The 18,116-nt window shown below is 37.8% G+C and overlaps 4 protein-coding genes across 12 annotated transcripts in view; 2 read left to right on the forward strand and 2 right to left on the reverse strand.

The window, feature by feature from the left end:
• Positions 1-27: 27 nt before the first annotated feature.
• Positions 28-1,722, reverse strand: LOC108615056 (microfibril-associated glycoprotein 4-like). Its single transcript, XM_018009289.2, has 3 exons — positions 1,298-1,722; positions 259-1,238; positions 28-179 (listed from the first exon to the last, which is right to left on the reverse strand). Exons 1-3 carry the CDS (start codon positions 1,412-1,414, stop codon positions 53-55), a joined length of 1,224 nt encoding a protein of 407 aa, XP_017864778.2. The 5' UTR covers positions 1,415-1,722; the 3' UTR covers positions 28-52.
• A 95-nt stretch (positions 1,723-1,817) lies between these two features.
• On the forward strand, positions 1,818-4,243 carry Trap1 (TNF receptor associated protein 1). The gene is made up of 3 exons (XM_018010313.2): positions 1,818-2,108; positions 2,168-3,920; positions 3,978-4,243. Exons 1-3 carry the CDS (start codon positions 1,982-1,984, stop codon positions 4,150-4,152), a joined length of 2,055 nt encoding a protein of 684 aa, XP_017865802.1. The 5' UTR covers positions 1,818-1,981; the 3' UTR covers positions 4,153-4,243.
• A 176-nt stretch (positions 4,244-4,419) lies between these two features.
• Positions 4,420-13,163, forward strand: Vha16-1 (Vacuolar H[+] ATPase 16kD subunit 1). The gene is made up of 4 exons (XM_018010320.2): positions 4,420-4,583; positions 5,362-5,476; positions 10,528-10,717; positions 10,789-13,163. The coding sequence occupies exons 2-4, from the start codon at positions 5,392-5,394 to the stop codon at positions 10,991-10,993; spliced, it is 480 nt and encodes a 159-aa protein (XP_017865809.1). The 5' UTR covers positions 4,420-4,583; positions 5,362-5,391; the 3' UTR covers positions 10,994-13,163.
• Positions 11,169-18,116, reverse strand: part of jing (AE binding protein 2 jing) — a 196,333-nt gene continuing 189,385 nt past the window's right edge. For all 9 annotated transcript variants that reach the window (XM_089472175.1, XM_089472172.1, XM_089472176.1 and 6 more), the window contains one exon: positions 11,169-18,056. In XM_089472175.1, coding sequence (XP_089328301.1) covers positions 17,555-18,056 — 502 coding nt within the window. In that variant the 3' untranslated portion in view covers positions 11,169-17,554. The remainder of the gene's footprint in view (positions 18,057-18,116) is intronic.

Raw genomic sequence — 18,116 nt, forward strand, 5'->3', positions numbered from 1 at the left:
GTGAGCAGAATAATAAAATATTTAAAATAATATAATATTTATATATTTTTATTTATTTTTTTGTGATTGGTCTAATCAACATTTGAACTGATTTGAGAGTAATGCTTTTTTGCCAACTCCACCACCAGATGCCATCCCATTTGTCCTCCTCATATTTCAAGTATCTTCCGTTTAAATTTCTAAGTTTAAATTGTGTAAATTAAATACAATTTGTGCTTTAATTAAATTTATTCAAAATTATTTATATTTTATACTTACGCTCTTGAGCATTGATTGTACCACCATCCTCCGTTTCGCTCTATTGCACAGTTGTCAAAGCTCCGATTGTCGTTATCCCGGTCAAATGTGGTGAATTTCATACCTCTTTCGAATTTGAGGGAATCACCGGCATCTCCCGAGAATCTTCCCAAAACCTTCAGCTGGAAAGCATCCTCTTCACTGCCTATACTGAAATTATTGTAACGAGCAAAGCGGATTGTATTATTGAAATTTTCCAGATGAATGTACAGCTCATGTGGCCTGGAATTTGTCATTCTATAGATTTTCTCCAAACCGATGAACAAGTTGCCATCGAGATCACCAAATCCATCTCTATATTCTTGCCAGTTTCGATTAAAGTCCACGGCATTATCCACGCGTCTCTGAATCACTGTCCAGCCAGGACCTGCAATACGTCCATCGCAAGGTACCGGAAACGGCTCAATTCCTGGTACTTTGATTTCCCATATATCTGAGGAGTTTCCAATGTTTATGCAACTTGATTCGTAAACTTTCGCTTGGATCTCTCGCTTGGAGTCCATTATCATAAGTGCCGCTGGACTCGAAGAAAGATTCGTCTTGCAAGTCTCCAGCATTAAGCTATTGATCTGTAAAGTTGACTCTAAGGACTTTATTCGCTCATCCTTCATCTCTATTGCCCGCCTGTAAGCTTCCAGTTGCTTTAACAATTCCACAAGGTGTTTGCTTTCCCTGCCCGCTTGGTTTACCAGATTTTCCACTTTCTTCCTAATGGAGTAGACTTCATCGTACAGCTGTGCTTCGCTCTTGCACTGTTCGTCCTTATCTATGATTGTTCTTTCATAAGTTTTTTCCTTCAATTTCAAAACGGCCAACTGGCTCTGCAAAGCCGCTATTTGCGAATTCTTTTTGTCACATGCTTCCAATTTCTGTTGCATTGTCACGCTATTCCACAGGAAAACCTTTAAACAATACTGCGCGCACTGATTTTCTTGATTAGGCTATGTTACAAATGGAACGATTTAACTATAGATTCACTAAATACGATCAAATTACCTACCTCTTCATTTAAAGTGTCGTCGGAAAGGGAAATAGATAAAATTATAACAAATATTAGAAGCACATATAAATGCTTAAATGAATGCATAGCGCTATCAGGCGTTGCTTTCAGCAACATAAATTATAAACTAATTGCTTGGTTCTAAATTATTTATATATACGCGAAATTCTAAGCTGCTGATAAGAATGTCGCATGGGCAATCGCTTTTAGGTCAAATGCTATTTGTACATTATCAAATTATTACAATAGGTATATTATAGCCATAATGAAAACTAAAATAAAAAATTTGAACAAACTCTATTTTGTGAATACAAAACATTAAGTTTGTAAACAAAAGTTTCTGCTTTAAATAGTGGTAAAAAAAATTAAAGGAAATCAACACTTGAATAAACAAAGTATTAGTTGAGTACAACTCTAATAAATATTGTTTACCGCTAATATATAACAACTATTTTTTATTTACAAAATTTACCAGGGAAACTCATTTAAAAGCCAGTGTTAGCTAATGGAGTAGAAGCAAGGAATATAAATAATCGATAACAATCTATCGAGAATAGACACATGTGCGCTCAGAGAGTTAAATAACACTTACATTTCAACTTTGTTTAACAGATTACAAATTACAAATTGTACCAAGTTTTCAGTGTTTTTGATCAGACAGTGCAGTGAATAAATCAATTAATAATGAGTTTGCGGGCTTACGGTCTCCTCTTAAGGACACGTCGAATGACCCAGGTATGCCGGCAAGCGCATCGGGCGGCGACCTTTGCCTTAAGCTTGCCTCTGCAGGAGTTGCAATCACCGAGGACAGGTGAGAGCTTTGACATTAAGTTTGCAGAGCTGCATGACTTATGTGCCATTGTCTTGCAGCTTTGCCGCAACGTCGGCTTGCCACTGCTGCACAGGAGTCTTCGAAATTGGACAAGCATGAGTTCCAGGCAGAGACACGACAATTGCTGGACATTGTCGCTCGCTCCCTGTACTCGGACCACGAGGTGTTTGTGCGCGAGCTGATATCGAACGCAAGCGATGCATTGGAGAAGTTCCGCTACACAGCCCTAAGCACAACAAATGAAGGGCAGTTGGCGGCGAGAGATCGTCCACTGGAAATTCGCATCACCACAGACAAGCCGCAGATGCAGCTCATCATCCAGGACACGGGCATTGGCATGACCCGTGAGGAACTTGTCAACAACTTGGGCACCATTGCACGCAGCGGATCCAAGCAGTTCCTCGAGGAGCTCAAGCAGCAGCAGCAACCCGCCCAAGCCAGCTCCAATATAATTGGCCAATTCGGCGTGGGATTCTACTCCGCCTTTATAGTTGCCCAGCGCGTGGAGGTTTACACGCGAGCAGCCACTCCCGACGCGGTTGGCTTGTGCTGGTCCACAGACGGCAGCGGAACCTATACCATTAGGGAGGCTGAGGAGGCCGAGCACGGCACCAAGATCGTTCTCCACCTGAAGACCGACTGCCGCGAGTATGCGGACGAGGACCGCATCCGCACCGTGATCAAGAAGTACAGCAACTTTGTGGGCTCGCCCATTCTGCTGAACGGCAAGCAAGCAAATGAGATCAAGCCGCTGTGGCTAATGGACCCGCAGAGCATCTCCAAGGAGCAGCACCAAGACTTCTATCGCTTCATAAGCAACAGTTTCGATTCTCCGCGCTTCACACTGCATTACAACGCCGATGTTCCACTGAGCATCCATGCACTGCTCTACTTCCCGGAAGGAAAGCCCGGTCTTTTCGAGATGTCCCGCGACGGAGCCACGGGCGTCGCCCTGTACACGCGCAAGGTGCTGATCCAGTCCAAGACGGAGCATTTGCTGCCCAAGTGGCTGCGGTTTATCAAGGGCGTGGTCGACTCTGAGGACATTCCCCTGAATCTGAGCCGTGAACTGCTACAGAATAATAGTCTGATCCGCAAGCTATCCTCTGTTATCTCCAGCCGTGTCATCCGCTTTCTGCAGGAGCGCGCAAAGAAGCAGCCAGAGGAATATGAGGCGTTCTATCGCGACTATGGACTGTTCCTAAAGGAGGGCATTGTTACGTCCAGCGACACTTCAGAGAAGGAGGAAATCGCCAAGTTGTTGCGCTTCGAATCGTCCAAATCGCCCACAGGTCGCATCTCTCTGGACGATTACTACAAAGAAGTCAGTCCCGACCAGAAGGATATATACTACCTGGCGGCCCCTAATCGCATCCTTGCCGAGTCCTCGCCCTACTACGAAAGCCTCAAGAAGCGAAACGAGCTCGTGCTCTTCTGTTATGAGCCCTACGATGAACTAGTGCTCATGCAGCTGGCACAGTACAAGAACAAGAAACTGGTCTCCGTTGAGAAAGAGATGCGCAACCAGTCGCAGGACCCGGCTGCTCTGCAGGACTTTGGAGAGGGCAGCCTTAGCAGCGCTGAAGTGGACAGCCTACTGCCCTGGCTGCAGAGCCAGCTCAAGGGTCAGGTGGCTAAAGTAAAGGCTACTACGCGCCTGGACACACATCCTTGTGTCATCACCGTTGAGGAAATGGCCGCTGCACGACATTTCATACGCACTCAAAGCCACCAGCTTCCTGAAGAGAATCGTTTTGCCTTACTTCAGCCAGAGCTGGAAATCAATCCCAAGTGAGTCTCCAATGTATATACCTAAGCTTTTTTGATTTATCGATTATATTCCCACAGACATCCCATCATAAAGAAGTTGTTTTCCTTGCGTGCAAGCGAACCAGAACTGGCGGAACTGATCGCCAAGCAACTGTTTGCCAATGCGATGGTTGGCGCAGGCCTCGCGGAAGATCCACGAATGTTACTCACTAATATGAACTCGCTGTTATCCAAAGCTTTAGAAAAATACTAAGGCCACACAAAAATAACTAAATTTTAAATATAAAAACTGTTACTTTTAATCAATTTTACTAAATATACTAAATACCAAATGAATATCAAAACTTTGGTATGTTCATAATATAATATAATAATATACTAAATACCAAATGAATATCAAAATTTTGGTATGTTCATAAAATACCAACGGAAATCGCGCTCTGTCGTGGTGGTACATATCCAGTGCTGAAAGTCGACAATAACATCGATAAGACATGAAACAGCAGCGCTGAAAACCGCCCCCGTGACTAAAGTTTATAAAAGAAAACGAAAACGCACCGTAGGAGTTCAGTGCCGTATCCAAAAGCAGAGCGTGCTTTAGTCGCATAGCAGCAGCAGCAGCCACCAATAAACCCGAAAGGCCAGCCACAGAAGCGAGTTGCTTTAAATTAGATTTCTAATCACGTGAGTGAAAAAAAGAAACAATCGAGTCATGTGAGGCTCTATCGAAAAAATTCATGTCAAGTAGTAACGATGCTGCCGCGACAACTTGCGAACTAAATAAAAGCAAATTACATACAGAAAATTGCAAAAAAAAAGTCCTAAAAATTGGTACAATAGTATTTTCTGCCACGACACGCACACACACTCATGCAGACACACCAATGGCAATGAATGGTCCATGTATGTAGTTGTAAGAGTGTGCGCGGTGAGAGAAAGCTATAAATTTGACTCAGTTCGAAAAGAATTTGCTTTTAAAATGAAAAGAACTCTCAAATATTGTAAATTGTGTTCGAAAACTAAGTTTGAAATAACTCATGTGACTGTGTGCATGTGTGTAATTTTCCAGCAAGTTTGTCATTGCCAATTGGACTCTTTTGAGCTCATTTCATCATGCGCTCAAACACACACACACAAATGCACATGACTTCGACACACTAAACACAAGGGCTCTCAGAGACGCACTCTGAGTCTCGAGATAAAATTCAATAATTGTGAGCAAGCGGCGAGCGTTTTTGCCCTCTTTCTCGGCATGCTCACTCACAAATCGTACGTCGTCGTAGCAGCATTGTGGTTCGAAAAGTAGCGCAAGAAAATATTTTATGTACATACATATATTGTATATGTAATAAAAATACTTTTTCAAATTTGCAAAGCAAAACGCGCCGATAAATAAAAGAGCAAAGTGAAACAAACGAAAAGCATCAATAAAAAAAAATAAATTTAAATTTTCATCTTGTAGCCCAAAACACACAACAAAAAACAAAGCAAAATGTCTTCAAGTACGAGCATCGACAATCCCATCTATGGCCCCTTCTTCGGTGTTATGGGCGCTGCATCCGCCATCATCTTCTCAGGTAAGTTTTAACCAGTTCGTCATCTACAAAATACCCTCAAAATGGCAGAACTTGTACACAAAAGGGATACACAGCGCTGCACGCGTAGAAAAATCGAACATTGTATGGCGTAAACGCTAGAAGAACATCTAGTCAGCAAAAAAAAAAGTACCTGTCTGTATGTACGTACGTAGGCTTGTTTGTTGCTGACGAATGGCAGCAGGCGGTGGCGGTGGCGGCGGCAAGTGTACAAAAATTCAATACACTCTTAGTCGGACACATACATGCATACATGTATAACCGCAGTCGTACATGTGTTGTGTTGAGTTTTAGTTCGTTCGCAATGCGCGTGACTAGCAAAAAAGAGGGGAAAAAGTTCCATATTTTAGACAGAATAGTAAGCCACATTACATTACATAAAAGCAAATTCAATTATATTCAAATTTTGTATAGACGTTATGCGCATTTAATTGCTTAGTTGCAAAAACAAAAATGGCAGCATCGAAATAAAAAATTTTCAGCTTTTATTTTTTCAACATGCTAAAAACGGCATTACTCATACACACAGCAAAAGCCAGTGAGCGGCGTATAAATGCAAAGAGCATATGGCAGAGAGCGAGAGAATTGCGCACGCTCTTCTGTAGAGCATTGCCATTGTTCTCTCAATTCTATGTGTGAGTGAGATTGAGTGCAAGATTACATTTGAAGTTTGTGACGCGAAGCTTGCGCGCTTACCTCTCACAAAGTCACAAGACCAACTTTTTGGGGTTGCCATACTGAAGTATTTTTTCTTGCTTTGTCTTTTAAATGAATGTAAAAAAGAAAAAGAGCGTAACTGCACGCATGGGGCTTCCGGAGATAAGCGGTTAGGCAAATGTTGATAGTTAAGGGAGTGGAATATAGAGGCTAATATGATATCAAATGCAATATTTTCATCACGTGGAATGAGGAACATGAAAATTAACATATTAAATAGGTTAATAAACATGATTTTCAACTCATATCTGATCACGATGTTCACAACGTAAGCACATGATAAATCGAGCTGCATTGTTAGTTTTTAAAGCACAATAGCAATCATCACAATAAAACGTAATCACATGCCACTTCTTACCTCCTTCTTCTGCCTCATAAGCCCTTGCATGATCAATCGACTCGATGACCAGGAGGCATCACATGCCTAGGTTTCTTTTCTCTATGGCTTATCATCGAATACCATACAAGTATATTCCACCTACCTTAGCTGATAAGTAGCACGGGCTTATTTACCAATAACTTGACTGGCGATAAGATAAATGAGCCATGTTTTCTTTTCGAAAGCGAAGAAGAATAGAATTAAAGAGTAGCACGCGCCTTTTTACAGATTGGCTCAATGCTAAATGTTTTAGGTAGTTTTACAGTTATAGTTTCGTACATACGAAATAAAGCTTGTAACCTATTTAAAATAACTGGATAAATAAACAAGACACAAGTCAATGACATAATTATTATGTCATGCATCAAATTCAGTCTTGTGATTTCCCCCTCCCTGAAAATAAAAACCAACAACTCAGAGTTTGCTTTGCTTTAATATTTACTTTGGTGATTAGCGTTGCGTTGTATATACATTTTTAGATAGCGCTAAGACGTCTTTGTGACATGGCAACAATGATATCGCAACGGTTATGTAATTAAAATCAACAATATAATTCATTTTTGAGATTTAAATACAATAAAGTAGTGAACAAATCTAAGACTGTGAATTGCAAGCGGCTTGAATATATGTATGTACAATGTCTGGCAACGCCATTGAAGTGCTGGCACGATCACAAGAAGAGAGGAAAACAGCGAGCGAGTGAGTTTTAGCAGCACTCAAGCTGCCAGCTCGCTTTTATGATGCACTGTAGTCAGTCGACTGATACAGCTCAAAAATTGTGATGGATTCTGACTCATTGGCTGTCAATATAATATCGCACACAATGGGCGTTGCTTTTTAAGTTTTTATCAGTGCACACTGTTATTGTTGTGCCCGTTATTTCGATTTCAGTACACGCTTCACGCGCATACAATGTACTCAATACAATAAGCACACATACACACAGTCAGATGCACACGCATACTTGCACCCACATCCACATGCCTGCGCAAACTCAGTATCAAAATAGTAGTAGATAAATTTACATACAAAATAATAGTAAAGTGTACATACACATGTGCGCAAGAATCTGTTTTACTTGTGTTGTAATAATACAAAAACTTGTATGCCAATGTCACGTGCAAGATTTATGTTTACTTTTCAATGCTTTTAAAACTTGCAAAAAATTAAATACAAATAAAAAAATTTCCATAGGAGAAGCAGCTGCTTGAGTTTTGAGCGCAGTAACGACCCTGTTTTATCAGCGAATCAGAGAGTATAAAACGTGGCAAACTCAAAAGTTCGATTGTGTGCGTGTATGTGCTTACTATAATACAATAAATGCTGCTCTATAATACCATAAATTAACTCCTAATTAATATGATTAGTACATATACATATATATGTATATATTAACGTATTTACTTGCATTTGCTCGCGTCCTGTGCTGACTATTATCTAATCAATTTGAGATGACGTACATAAAGCATTTTCTCAATTTGTAATAAAAAATTTACACAATCACAAATGAGGTGGGTGATTACAAGAAAAAGAACGCAATGTCTCAGCCATTAAGCTACTCGCGAAGCAATGCAGAATGAGATGTTTTTCATTTCTTCAATTTTTACTTTTTCTCCTTCTAGTTTGTGCATTCCAATGCCTTTTACTTTTTCACTTGTCTCAAACGGCACGAACAACAGCAGCAAGAGCAGCAGCACTGCGTCGACATCGCTCATCTCTCAGAGCAAAGTTTGATAAGCGACTGCTGCTGGTTCTTTTGCTCTCTCTCCCGCTCTCTCTCTCTTCTCTCTTTGTCCGCTTCTCGTTCTATCATGGTTCTTTTGTCGCGCACTCAACTGTGACGCTTCAATTTGTTGCTGTTGTGCTGTACACGATATACATGTGAGCATGCAAGTGTGTGCATATTGGTCACACACACATGCGTATATCTTTATTCATTTCGCCTGATACTTTCATATATTCCTCACATTATATTTATCTTAAAATGTGCTGCTTGTTTGTTTTTGTTTTTATGCTCGCTCCTCTTCCTTTCCTCTTTGTCGGCTTGTGTATTGTTCACTAACGGCGCCCACGCGAATGTCTGCCATGCGTCTGTACCATTGAGAGTAGATAAAAAAAAAATCGAACGAGTCAATGCCACATTAAAATTTTTAATTATTACTTAATGTAAAATTGCGAATTTGAATGCAGGGCAACCGCTGAAAAAAGCTAAATGGCGCGCGCTTATAACTGTTTTGCTTTGCATGTGTGCATGTATGTGTCCGTGTGTGCGTACGCTAGCCCTTAAGTTTCTTACAGTCAGTGGCCAAATCCAATGAGCCAGGCATCGATCAGCTGTTCTTTGGGCGTTGGGACGTTGTAATTGTAGAAATGAAGTCGAAAACTCTACGCGATTATAAATATAAATACATGGATTTAATACATTAATTCCAATTAGGTATATCACAAAAGATTTTCAATTGCATGTAAATGACCCGACTACGAAAACAAACTTGGTTTATGTATTTTTTTATTTACTTAAATATACTTGGTTGGTAATCCCCAAGACGACAATTTTAATTTTTAATTTAAATTTTCTTTCGATTAATGTGTTCTCTGTGCCTGTTTCTGTTTATGCCTCTGCTTCTGTTCCTTAGTATTGAATAGCTACAATATATACATAGATATGTGTATATTTCGCATTAGGCAAAAAGAGAAGGAAACAATAACAAGTATATTCCGGTTATTATGACGTAGACACGATAGAGAAATCGTCAGCTCGATTTGTTTATTAGTAAAATTTATAAGAAACACGACAGCTTGAAGAATGTTTTTTATTATTTTTTATATATCCATACAGTTGTAAAACTTACACGATTTTATTCGTTTAGTATGTATTTTTGCGAGCCCTTCATTTAATTTGCACCGATAGAATATCAATTTGAGTGAAAAAATTAATTAGCATTGAAAGTCACATGACAGTGCCAATTAACGCAGGCAGTGACTGTAGCTCTGTCGCTCACTCTTCTCTCTATCTCTTTCTTCGCTCAGCTGTCGCACCGACAAATGGCATTAACGTTAACTCTGAAACACACACACACACACACACACACACACTTACAAAACTCACACACGCATACATATATAAATCTATTTATGTATATACTTATAATTTATACAGATGTGCAGTTGTTTTTTTTTTTTGTTAGCCTACCAGCAGTTATTGTACATAACTGTATGTGTGTTTTAATTCGATTTATTGGCGCTTCACGCACACAGACGCTAATGCTTTGAAAATGTATTCAACAAATACCATTGACCATTGTCATATGAAACTGGTTTTATATTTCAATATTCAGTACACGTACACACATACTTAAAATATATACATACATACGTATACATGCATGTATGTATGTATGTATATAACAATCATCGGTTATTTGGCAACTCTAGCACATTTGCTCGACCTTATCAAATAAATATCATAAAGAGAGTAGGCTCAAACCCAAATATGAGAAGAGAGTGTGCGTGAGCACAACAAAAAGAAACGAAGCGAAGCGAAACGAAAAAGTCACTCAAATGACAACTCTGACTCTGACTGTTGAGCAGTTATATGTTATGTATGTATATGTATTGGCGTACATACGTAAGCGATTTTCGTGAAGTGCGGGTCATGTGACCGCTAAATGTTACGTTGTTTTACAGAATTCGCTAACGCCAACATGATTTTCGGTGTGGGATCTACATGTGTGCGTATGCATGTATTTGAAAGCTTGATCATAACCATTATATAACGTTTATGATATTCCAATCAGTCAAATGCTCATTCAAGGCTTACCAATACGACCTTACCTAAGCAATTTTTGAAGGGGAAATAGACATGGATTAAATACAGGGTTTTAGTATTTGTAGTATTTGTACTAAATATAATATTGTTTTATTCTTTATTCCCTAGCACTCGGCGCCGCTTATGGCACTGCCAAGTCTGGTACCGGTATTGCTGCCATGTCGGTGATGCGTCCTGAACTGATCATGAAATCCATCATTCCTGTGGTCATGGCGGGTATCATTGCCATTTACGGTCTGGTCGTCGCCGTCCTGATTGCCGGCCAACTTGATGTTCCCCAGAATTATAGCCTGTACAAGTGAGTATTGACTACATGTTATCTGTGGACAAGTCGCGAAGCTAATTCCTCTCACGCTTTCAATTGAATAGGGGCTTCATTCACCTGGGCGCTGGCCTGTCCGTCGGCTTCTCGGGCATGGCGGCCGGCTTCGCGATCGGCATTGTGGGCGATGCCGGTGTCCGTGGCACGGCACAGCAGCCTCGTCTGTTCGTCGGCATGATCCTGATTCTCATTTTCGCTGAAGTGTTGGGTCTCTACGGCTTGATTGTTGCCATTTACATGTACACGAAATAAATCAATAATTCAACACACACCCAACAACAAGTAGACAAACAGCCCAGCAATCAACAACAACAAGAGCAACTAAAACAACAACTGCAAGTAAATCGTGCACCACATTTAATCAAATCACCATCCAGCAATAACAAATGTCAACAAAACTTGGTGGCAACTCTGGTGGCCGTTTGTATATAGCAACAAAAACAAAAAACTAAAAAAAACGACTGTAAATGCACAGTTGGGCGCCGCCATTGTTGTCACATAAGGATGATGATGATTAAGAAGAACATCAACAACAGCAACATCATTTATAATTCCCTGTTATTTGCCGCTTTTACTTTGCATACACACATACATATGTGCATGTATATATGTGTTAATTGATCAATTGCTGGTCCACTGTTTAGTTTAGTTTATTTTTTCCGTTCAAATCAATTTTGCAGTTAAGTTCATAAAGTTGTAATCAAATATCAAATTTGTCTCTTACTCTTTTTCTTTATCTTTATTATTTTTTGCGCTTCACAAATCGTGTGCTCTTTGTTATTTGTTTTTTCCATTATTATTATTAAATAATGTTTAGTGTATATGTAAAATTCGTTAACGAACTCTGTAAAGAAAACCCATAACAATTGTAAATTTGCATACAGCTGCAACAACAAATGAAACAAATTTAGCGAAAAGGGCCAAACAACAACAAAAGTTAAATTAAACAAATCACATGTCGATACCAACAACAACAACAGTAGACGAAAAAACACTTGCGAAGGAATAGAAGCGGTGACAATGCTTGCAGCGTTGCCACCTCGCGAGACAACTGTGCAAGCGACAACGTTGTTGTTGGCGATAAGAAAAAGACACAACAAAAACTACTTGGCAATACTTCAACAACTGCAACAACAACAACCAACTACATACAATCATAAACACACACACACACCACACACATATATACCACACACACACACACGCATACAAATGTAACTAAGTCCTATGTTTATTTTTAATTATTGTTCAATTCTAAGAATAATATATTAAAAATTAATAATAATAAATTATATATATATATAATTATGATTTTTTTGTGATAAGAAAATACATAAAAAATTGTAATACAAAAACAACAATTACGGTATTGATATACATAATATATATACACATTATATATATGTAAACGAAAATGATAAACAATGATACATATTAACATGAGAAAGTTGTTATAAACAAAAGCAAAAGCTATCAAGAACATGATAAAACGGTAAATGATAGAAAAGAAAAGAAGAAAAACGAGTTACACACACCTACACACAATTTTTCCGCTGTTATTGTATAGTAAAGAAAAATATTATATATATATATAAAATATATATTATGTATAAAATATTAACATGAAAATGTAGCAAAATTATAAACAACAAAAGTCGTGCAAGCAAAACAACTATATATAAACAAACAACCAAGAAAAAAAAAACAAATACGTTAACAACAACAACGTTAAGAAAAATGCAACAAAAAAATTGTAAAATCCCAACAAATTAGAAGTTATGCTAAAAAACCTAGAGCAACAACAAATCGATTTGTATATTAGCAAATAGCAACAACAATTTGTATATCGTTAACAACAACAACGTCAGCAGTGGGGCAGGTGGGCGTGGCTGCGGTGCGTGCTGCCCCTTGGCCGCCGATGCATTCGTGATGCTGAGAAAGCGGAGGTGACCAACCCGTGCAGATCGCGCGTCGTCCAGCCACGCCCACACACCTGCCCACACTTACTCTCGCGCACAGCCCTAGAGCAACAACAAGCGAAAAAATGCACAAAAAGACAACAACAAAAAACAAGCAAAGCTTCGAAACGCACACCACGCCCACTGCGGAAGCGCTGCCTCCGTCCCTCTGAAGTAGCAGCACCCGTGTCGTGTTCGCTTTAGGGAGTGGGGGCGTGGTCTATCTGAAGGAGGCGTGAGGCGTAGTTGCTCTGGCTGCCGCGCGCCAGTTTGTACTCATTGCTATCACTATTTGCATTCTCCAATAACTGTACATCCACACACAAACACATATATACATATACATATACGGTCGGTCAGGTTTTTAGAGCAACTATTGTAACTGTGTATTCGAGAAAAACAACATCAACAACAACAGACATTGTATGAAATAAATTGTAATTTCTAATTTCCAAAAAAAAAAACATTTACTTTTTATATGGGCAAGAAATGGGTTTGAGGGTCAAACGAAGTCCCCAATCTGTGAGCCTCGAAATCGAATAACAACAACAAAACACTGAACTTTGGCTTTTCCGCCAGATCTGGCTTTTTGAAAGTACTATAGCGGAAGAAATTTGAGAACAGTAGATATCGGGAATTACAGCTTTTTATATATTCGAGAAACCCTTTATATATATATATATATATATATATATATAATTTACTTTTATATTCTTCAGTATATTGCATTAAATAACTTGATTTAATCGCGATTTAGTTATTTCGCCATTCAATTGCGAGACAATTTAACTGAAATAATGGCGTCACCGTTGCTTAACATGAATTACAACTGTGGCCTAACAGTTGTTGGTTCATTCTGTTAGTTAGCGAGAGAATAACATTCTAGTTCATCCGCACCATTAAGTGGGCTATGCAAAGCAGTCTGTTAACTTATCAGTGTGACGTCACGTTATCGGGAATAGAAGCGTGCATGTACATATCTGTTGAGCTGTGTATGAAAATGAAGCAGCTTTTACCACTGTTGTCTAGATTGAAGTGTGGCTAAGTGCAAGTAATGCTTAGAAACTAAACTTGTCTATAATAGGGGCTACGTGATATTGTTTTTACAGCCCTTAATGTGATTAACTGTATAAATGTATTAATAAGTAAGTATTTAGAATCTGCCTGCTTTGTTAACTTCTACCCAAAATTTTAAAGGTGGCTCAATCACTTTCTTTAGACCCGTAAGGGCACCTTTGCTGGTGCTCCTTTTTATATATATATATATATATATATATATATATATATATATATATATATATATATATATATAATTCAATCTATATTAACAATTCGTTATTCACTATCCATATTGGGCATACTATTGCTGCAGCTGAGCTATAGAACTTAGTATTTGACTCTAAAAAATTTAAAAGATTCACTAGCTTGTTTCTAGCACTGTTACTCTGGCCAGACCCCAGAGGCTGATGTGTTCATATTGGGAAAACTAATATAACTGTTTAATCTGACTTGGCAGAAAAAGTTTTAAAAAATGCCTTTTAAGATTGCATTTCTATTAAAATATTCCAATACCCGCCTTGTTGTCCATCAACTGATCTGATGATCTGATCTGATATTGGATCTGAATATTATAAATCTGTAATGTTCAGCGCGTGGGAAATCGGATTGTATTTCATACAGTTTTAGAGCTAGAAAATAACATACTTGTTTTGCCTTACATTATCCCTTTTTCATACCCTTGGAAATTGTAGTGCATATCATAAAAACATATGTTATGATAGAAAAAGAGTCGAAGTCTGAACCTCGATCAATAGGGAATTAAAATTGATTCATTTTATATGGCCCAGATTTGAAACTTACCTTCACAAATGAAATACTTATACTGTTAAATAAAAAGACTGGATTTGGTTTTCGTTTTTCATTATTTTCTTGCCTTTATACATATATATTTTTTCTGTTCTTTCTCAGCGTTTACATGGTTTCTCTTTACTGTTTACTGTCGGTTCCAATTGTACAAACTAAGTTTCGTGTATATGTAGAGTTAATACAATATATATAGGATATATATATATATATATATTTTTTTTTTAATGTATATGTCTATATAATCTTGATGTATAAAATGTTCTTTTGATTACATTAAATGGAACCGAATGTGGAACCAAAATACGTGTTTCTCTGTTTTTATTTTTCTTTTTATCTGCTTGGCGAGCTCTAAAATTATTCATAAGTTCGGAAAATACGATGCAGAAATTTTCCAATTGCTTTGCTAATTCTTAATGGATTCGTATTGAGTTTAAGTAATGCTTGATTTTAAATTTATTAAAGCGGTTTGCATTAATTGTAATTCAATATTTAATATAGTTGTATTCCTTGTATATTTTCGTAAACTATGTACAAAACGAATTGGCGTTAAGAAGGCGAAGGCTATTTGGATTTTGACAGATTCTGGAAGATCTGGAACCGCAGTTCCGAAGAAACGATACATGGGCAGTCGAGAAATAGTTGAGGAAATCGAGGGAATTGTAGAAGGGCAGCTTAGATATGCTAAGCAATGGCGCTTACGTAATATTAGCAAAATATTCCATTCTTTAACCTAGATATTTAAGTTTACTCTCATTTATTTGTTTAAACGTTCTTTTCTTTGTTTATGTTTTTCTGTTTTGTGTTGTTTGTTGTTGCTTTGTATACTTTCCCTTGTTCGGCTGAATTCGACGACAGCTAACTATATATTAAGTATAGTGTCTATCATTAAGGTTCTTTAGAAAACTTGTCTCGAAAAATTCCTATTTACTTTGTATTTTTTCTTTTTTCTTTTTTGCAAAAATCTGAGGTAGTTTTATATATATATCTGATTCTATACATATATATATATACCTATATATGCTCTTTTCATTTTGAATTTTCTCTCATATTTGTTTTGTTTTTGTTATTTCTTTGTTGTTGCGGTACAAAATATCGAAGAATCTTATGTTAGGCAATCCCAAAAATATCTGTTTGAACTCCGAACCTACATAGGCGATTGTTAAAAGTTATTGCTTTCAATTGTATATAAATCCACATATATATATATAGAAATATATATACATAGTTATATGGCCTATATCATTTACAAAATGCAACTCTTGCCTCATTCTCATTTAAAACTGATAAAAAACAGCTAGAGATTAGAAAGTATTCTAATGCCATAGGTGTAATGCGTTAACTACACGATATATCTATATCGATAGATATATATATTGTATATACGATATAGTACATATCTATGTGTATGTGTGTTTTCTTATAGTTCTTGTATACAATTCTTAATTCGTAGGCTTAAGTACTCTATTTAGGGGCAGGGATTCTAGCTAACCAAGCATTACTAAGTCTTGAGTATAGGCTACAGTACGCACACCGATATATTGTTCATATACTTATATATATATATTAAATATACTTTATTGGGAGTTTATGCTTTATTATTGTTATTGCAACATACGAAAAAGCTTTGTGCGAAATCATTATCGAAAATCCTCTCGGTATATTTATATAAATGATCTATAAATTTACTTTTAATGGATATATAGATTTATCAGTCGATCTTAAACTGTTCTTTTGTTGTTGTTGTTGTTGTATTCATTTCGCTTTGGCAGTGTTGAGTACTTTATAGGGTATTCCTCGTCTTAACCTTACATATTTTAAGTGATTTATTGTTAAGGCGAACTCTGCTCGAACCTGACCTCTGACCTTTGACCTTGACCCTAGACATGTGACTGTAGATAAATTGGATAAATGATAAAAATAAATAAACAAATAAATAAAAATTGCAAATCAAACAAAAAAGTGAACACAATAAATGTTTTTATTGTTTGTTGTTTTTTCTTTTCTTTTCTAAATTAAGTTTGTTTAAGTGTAATTAATTATTTTTTTTAAATATTTACATACGAGTTTCCTAATCAAAAATTTTTACTACATTAATTTGTTTAAGATATTTTTGTTGTTTGCTTTTCTTCTTTACTCTGGCTGTTTGCTAAAAAAAAACCTAAAATCTGCTTTTGCATTGCTGTTCGAATTGAGTAATTTGTAATTAATTAATTACTTAGTTTTAGAATAATTTTTGTTTTGTTTTTCTAGCGATAAATGCTTCAAGTCTTATTCTTGTTTGTTGTTTGTGCGTATCCTCTTTTGTTTTGGAAGTACTTTCGAATACTACGAAACGATCAAATTAACGAATACAAAATAGAACGAAACGAAATCTAAACACGTCTACACTTAGAATACATAAAATTATAATGAAGATGATATTGGGAGAAACAAGTCTTGTCTGCGGCGGTGTTAAACTCTTCTTCTTCCACTTTGCTCCTTCGTTCAGGCAGTTCACGATTTACATAAAGTAGTTACAAATTAAAAATTAAACACTATTTAAGTTTACACCTAATATATAATTATATATATGCCTGTCTTTAGCAAAATAAAAATAAAATAATAAAAAGAATATATATAATTTGTTCACGCGTTTTTTTTTTTTTGTTTTTTTCTTTAGTATTTTTATGATATTGAAGCGATTTTTATATACATTTGATGTGGATCTGCACTATCTTAGAACTGAAAGCGAGATCTGCTCTCTCTCTCTCTTTCTTTCGTATATAACTATATGTATGTATGTATGTTACAAGACTTATCTATAGTATGCATGTGTGTGTGTGTATGAAGGTTTTGGGCTTTGTTGCTGTGTGGGTGGCCTTAGATAAGAATGGAACTAAAATCTACTTGTCACTGTTTACTCGTTTGTCCTTTGGGGGCATATTTGCTGTTGTTGTTGTTGTTGTCGTTGTGAAGGGGGAGCGTGGCTTAATTACTTAGAGAATACTCTCTAGATGGGCACCAGCGCATCTGTCGGCACTATTTTCGGCGCTGCCTTGGGCGGCTTGCGCGGATGCTTGCTGCGCTGCTGCAATTGCAGCTTGGCTATGCTGAGCACGTGCTGGTAGCTGGAGACGGTGCCGCTGCTGGAGCTGATTGTGGCCGAGACACCGTCGTCCTCGTCGTCGTCGTCTTCATCTTCCTCATCCTCATCCTCATCGTCCTCGTCATCTTCTGCGTCCTCTCCGTCGCCATCGTCCTCCTCGCTGTCCGCACAGTCGCTGCCGCTTGCTTCCTCCTGCTGCTCCTCCTCCATCCGCTGCTGCTGCTGCCGCACCTCGCTCATGCTGTAATCATCGGCAAAGAGCTGCGCGTCGTAGCGCAGTCTGTAGGCGGTGCTCAGCAGGCTGTCGATGCGCGTCTTCTCCGCCGGGCGCATGTGCTTAATCTGCAGCACCTTCGAGTGCTGCCGCGTTCCGTTCGGGCATTCGGGCATCCACTCATCCGAGATGCTGCACCAATATGCATATGATTCGATTAGTATTCCCACTTTTATCTGATTCTGTTTCACT

Source organism: Drosophila arizonae, chromosome 5 (genome assembly GCF_054131065.1).
Source record: "Drosophila arizonae isolate 15081-1271.41 chromosome 5, UAZ_ARI_1.0, whole genome shotgun sequence".
Lineage (NCBI taxonomy): Eukaryota > Metazoa > Arthropoda > Insecta > Diptera > Drosophilidae > Drosophila > Drosophila arizonae.

What these genes read in the sequence shown, in the direction of transcription:
- Vha16-1 (XM_018010320.2), top strand. Translation starts at nt 5,392, where the DNA reads ATGTCTTCAAGTACGAGCATCGACAATCCCATCTATGGCCCCTTCTTC. An exon ending in ATCCGCCATCATCTTCTCAG is followed by an intron (nt 5,477 to 10,527) that starts GTAAGTTTTAAC and finishes TTTATTCCCTAG; the next exon opens with CACTCGGCGCCGCTTATGGC. An exon ending in CAGAATTATAGCCTGTACAA is followed by an intron (nt 10,718 to 10,788) that starts GTGAGTATTGAC and finishes TCAATTGAATAG; the next exon opens with GGGCTTCATTCACCTGGGCG.
- LOC108615056 (XM_018009289.2), bottom strand. Translation starts at nt 1,414, where the DNA reads ATGTTGCTGAAAGCAACGCCTGATAGCGCTATGCATTCATTTAAGCAT. An exon ending in ACGACACTTTAAATGAAGAG is followed by an intron (nt 1,239 to 1,297) that starts GTAGGTAATTTG and finishes TTTGTAACATAG; the next exon opens with CCTAATCAAGAAAATCAGTG. An exon ending in TACAATCAATGCTCAAGAGC is followed by an intron (nt 180 to 258) that starts GTAAGTATAAAA and finishes ATTTAAACTTAG; the next exon opens with AAATTTAAACGGAAGATACT.
- Trap1 (XM_018010313.2), top strand. Translation starts at nt 1,982, where the DNA reads ATGAGTTTGCGGGCTTACGGTCTCCTCTTAAGGACACGTCGAATGACC. An exon ending in GTTGCAATCACCGAGGACAG is followed by an intron (nt 2,109 to 2,167) that starts GTGAGAGCTTTG and finishes ATTGTCTTGCAG; the next exon opens with CTTTGCCGCAACGTCGGCTT. An exon ending in GAGCTGGAAATCAATCCCAA is followed by an intron (nt 3,921 to 3,977) that starts GTGAGTCTCCAA and finishes ATATTCCCACAG; the next exon opens with ACATCCCATCATAAAGAAGT.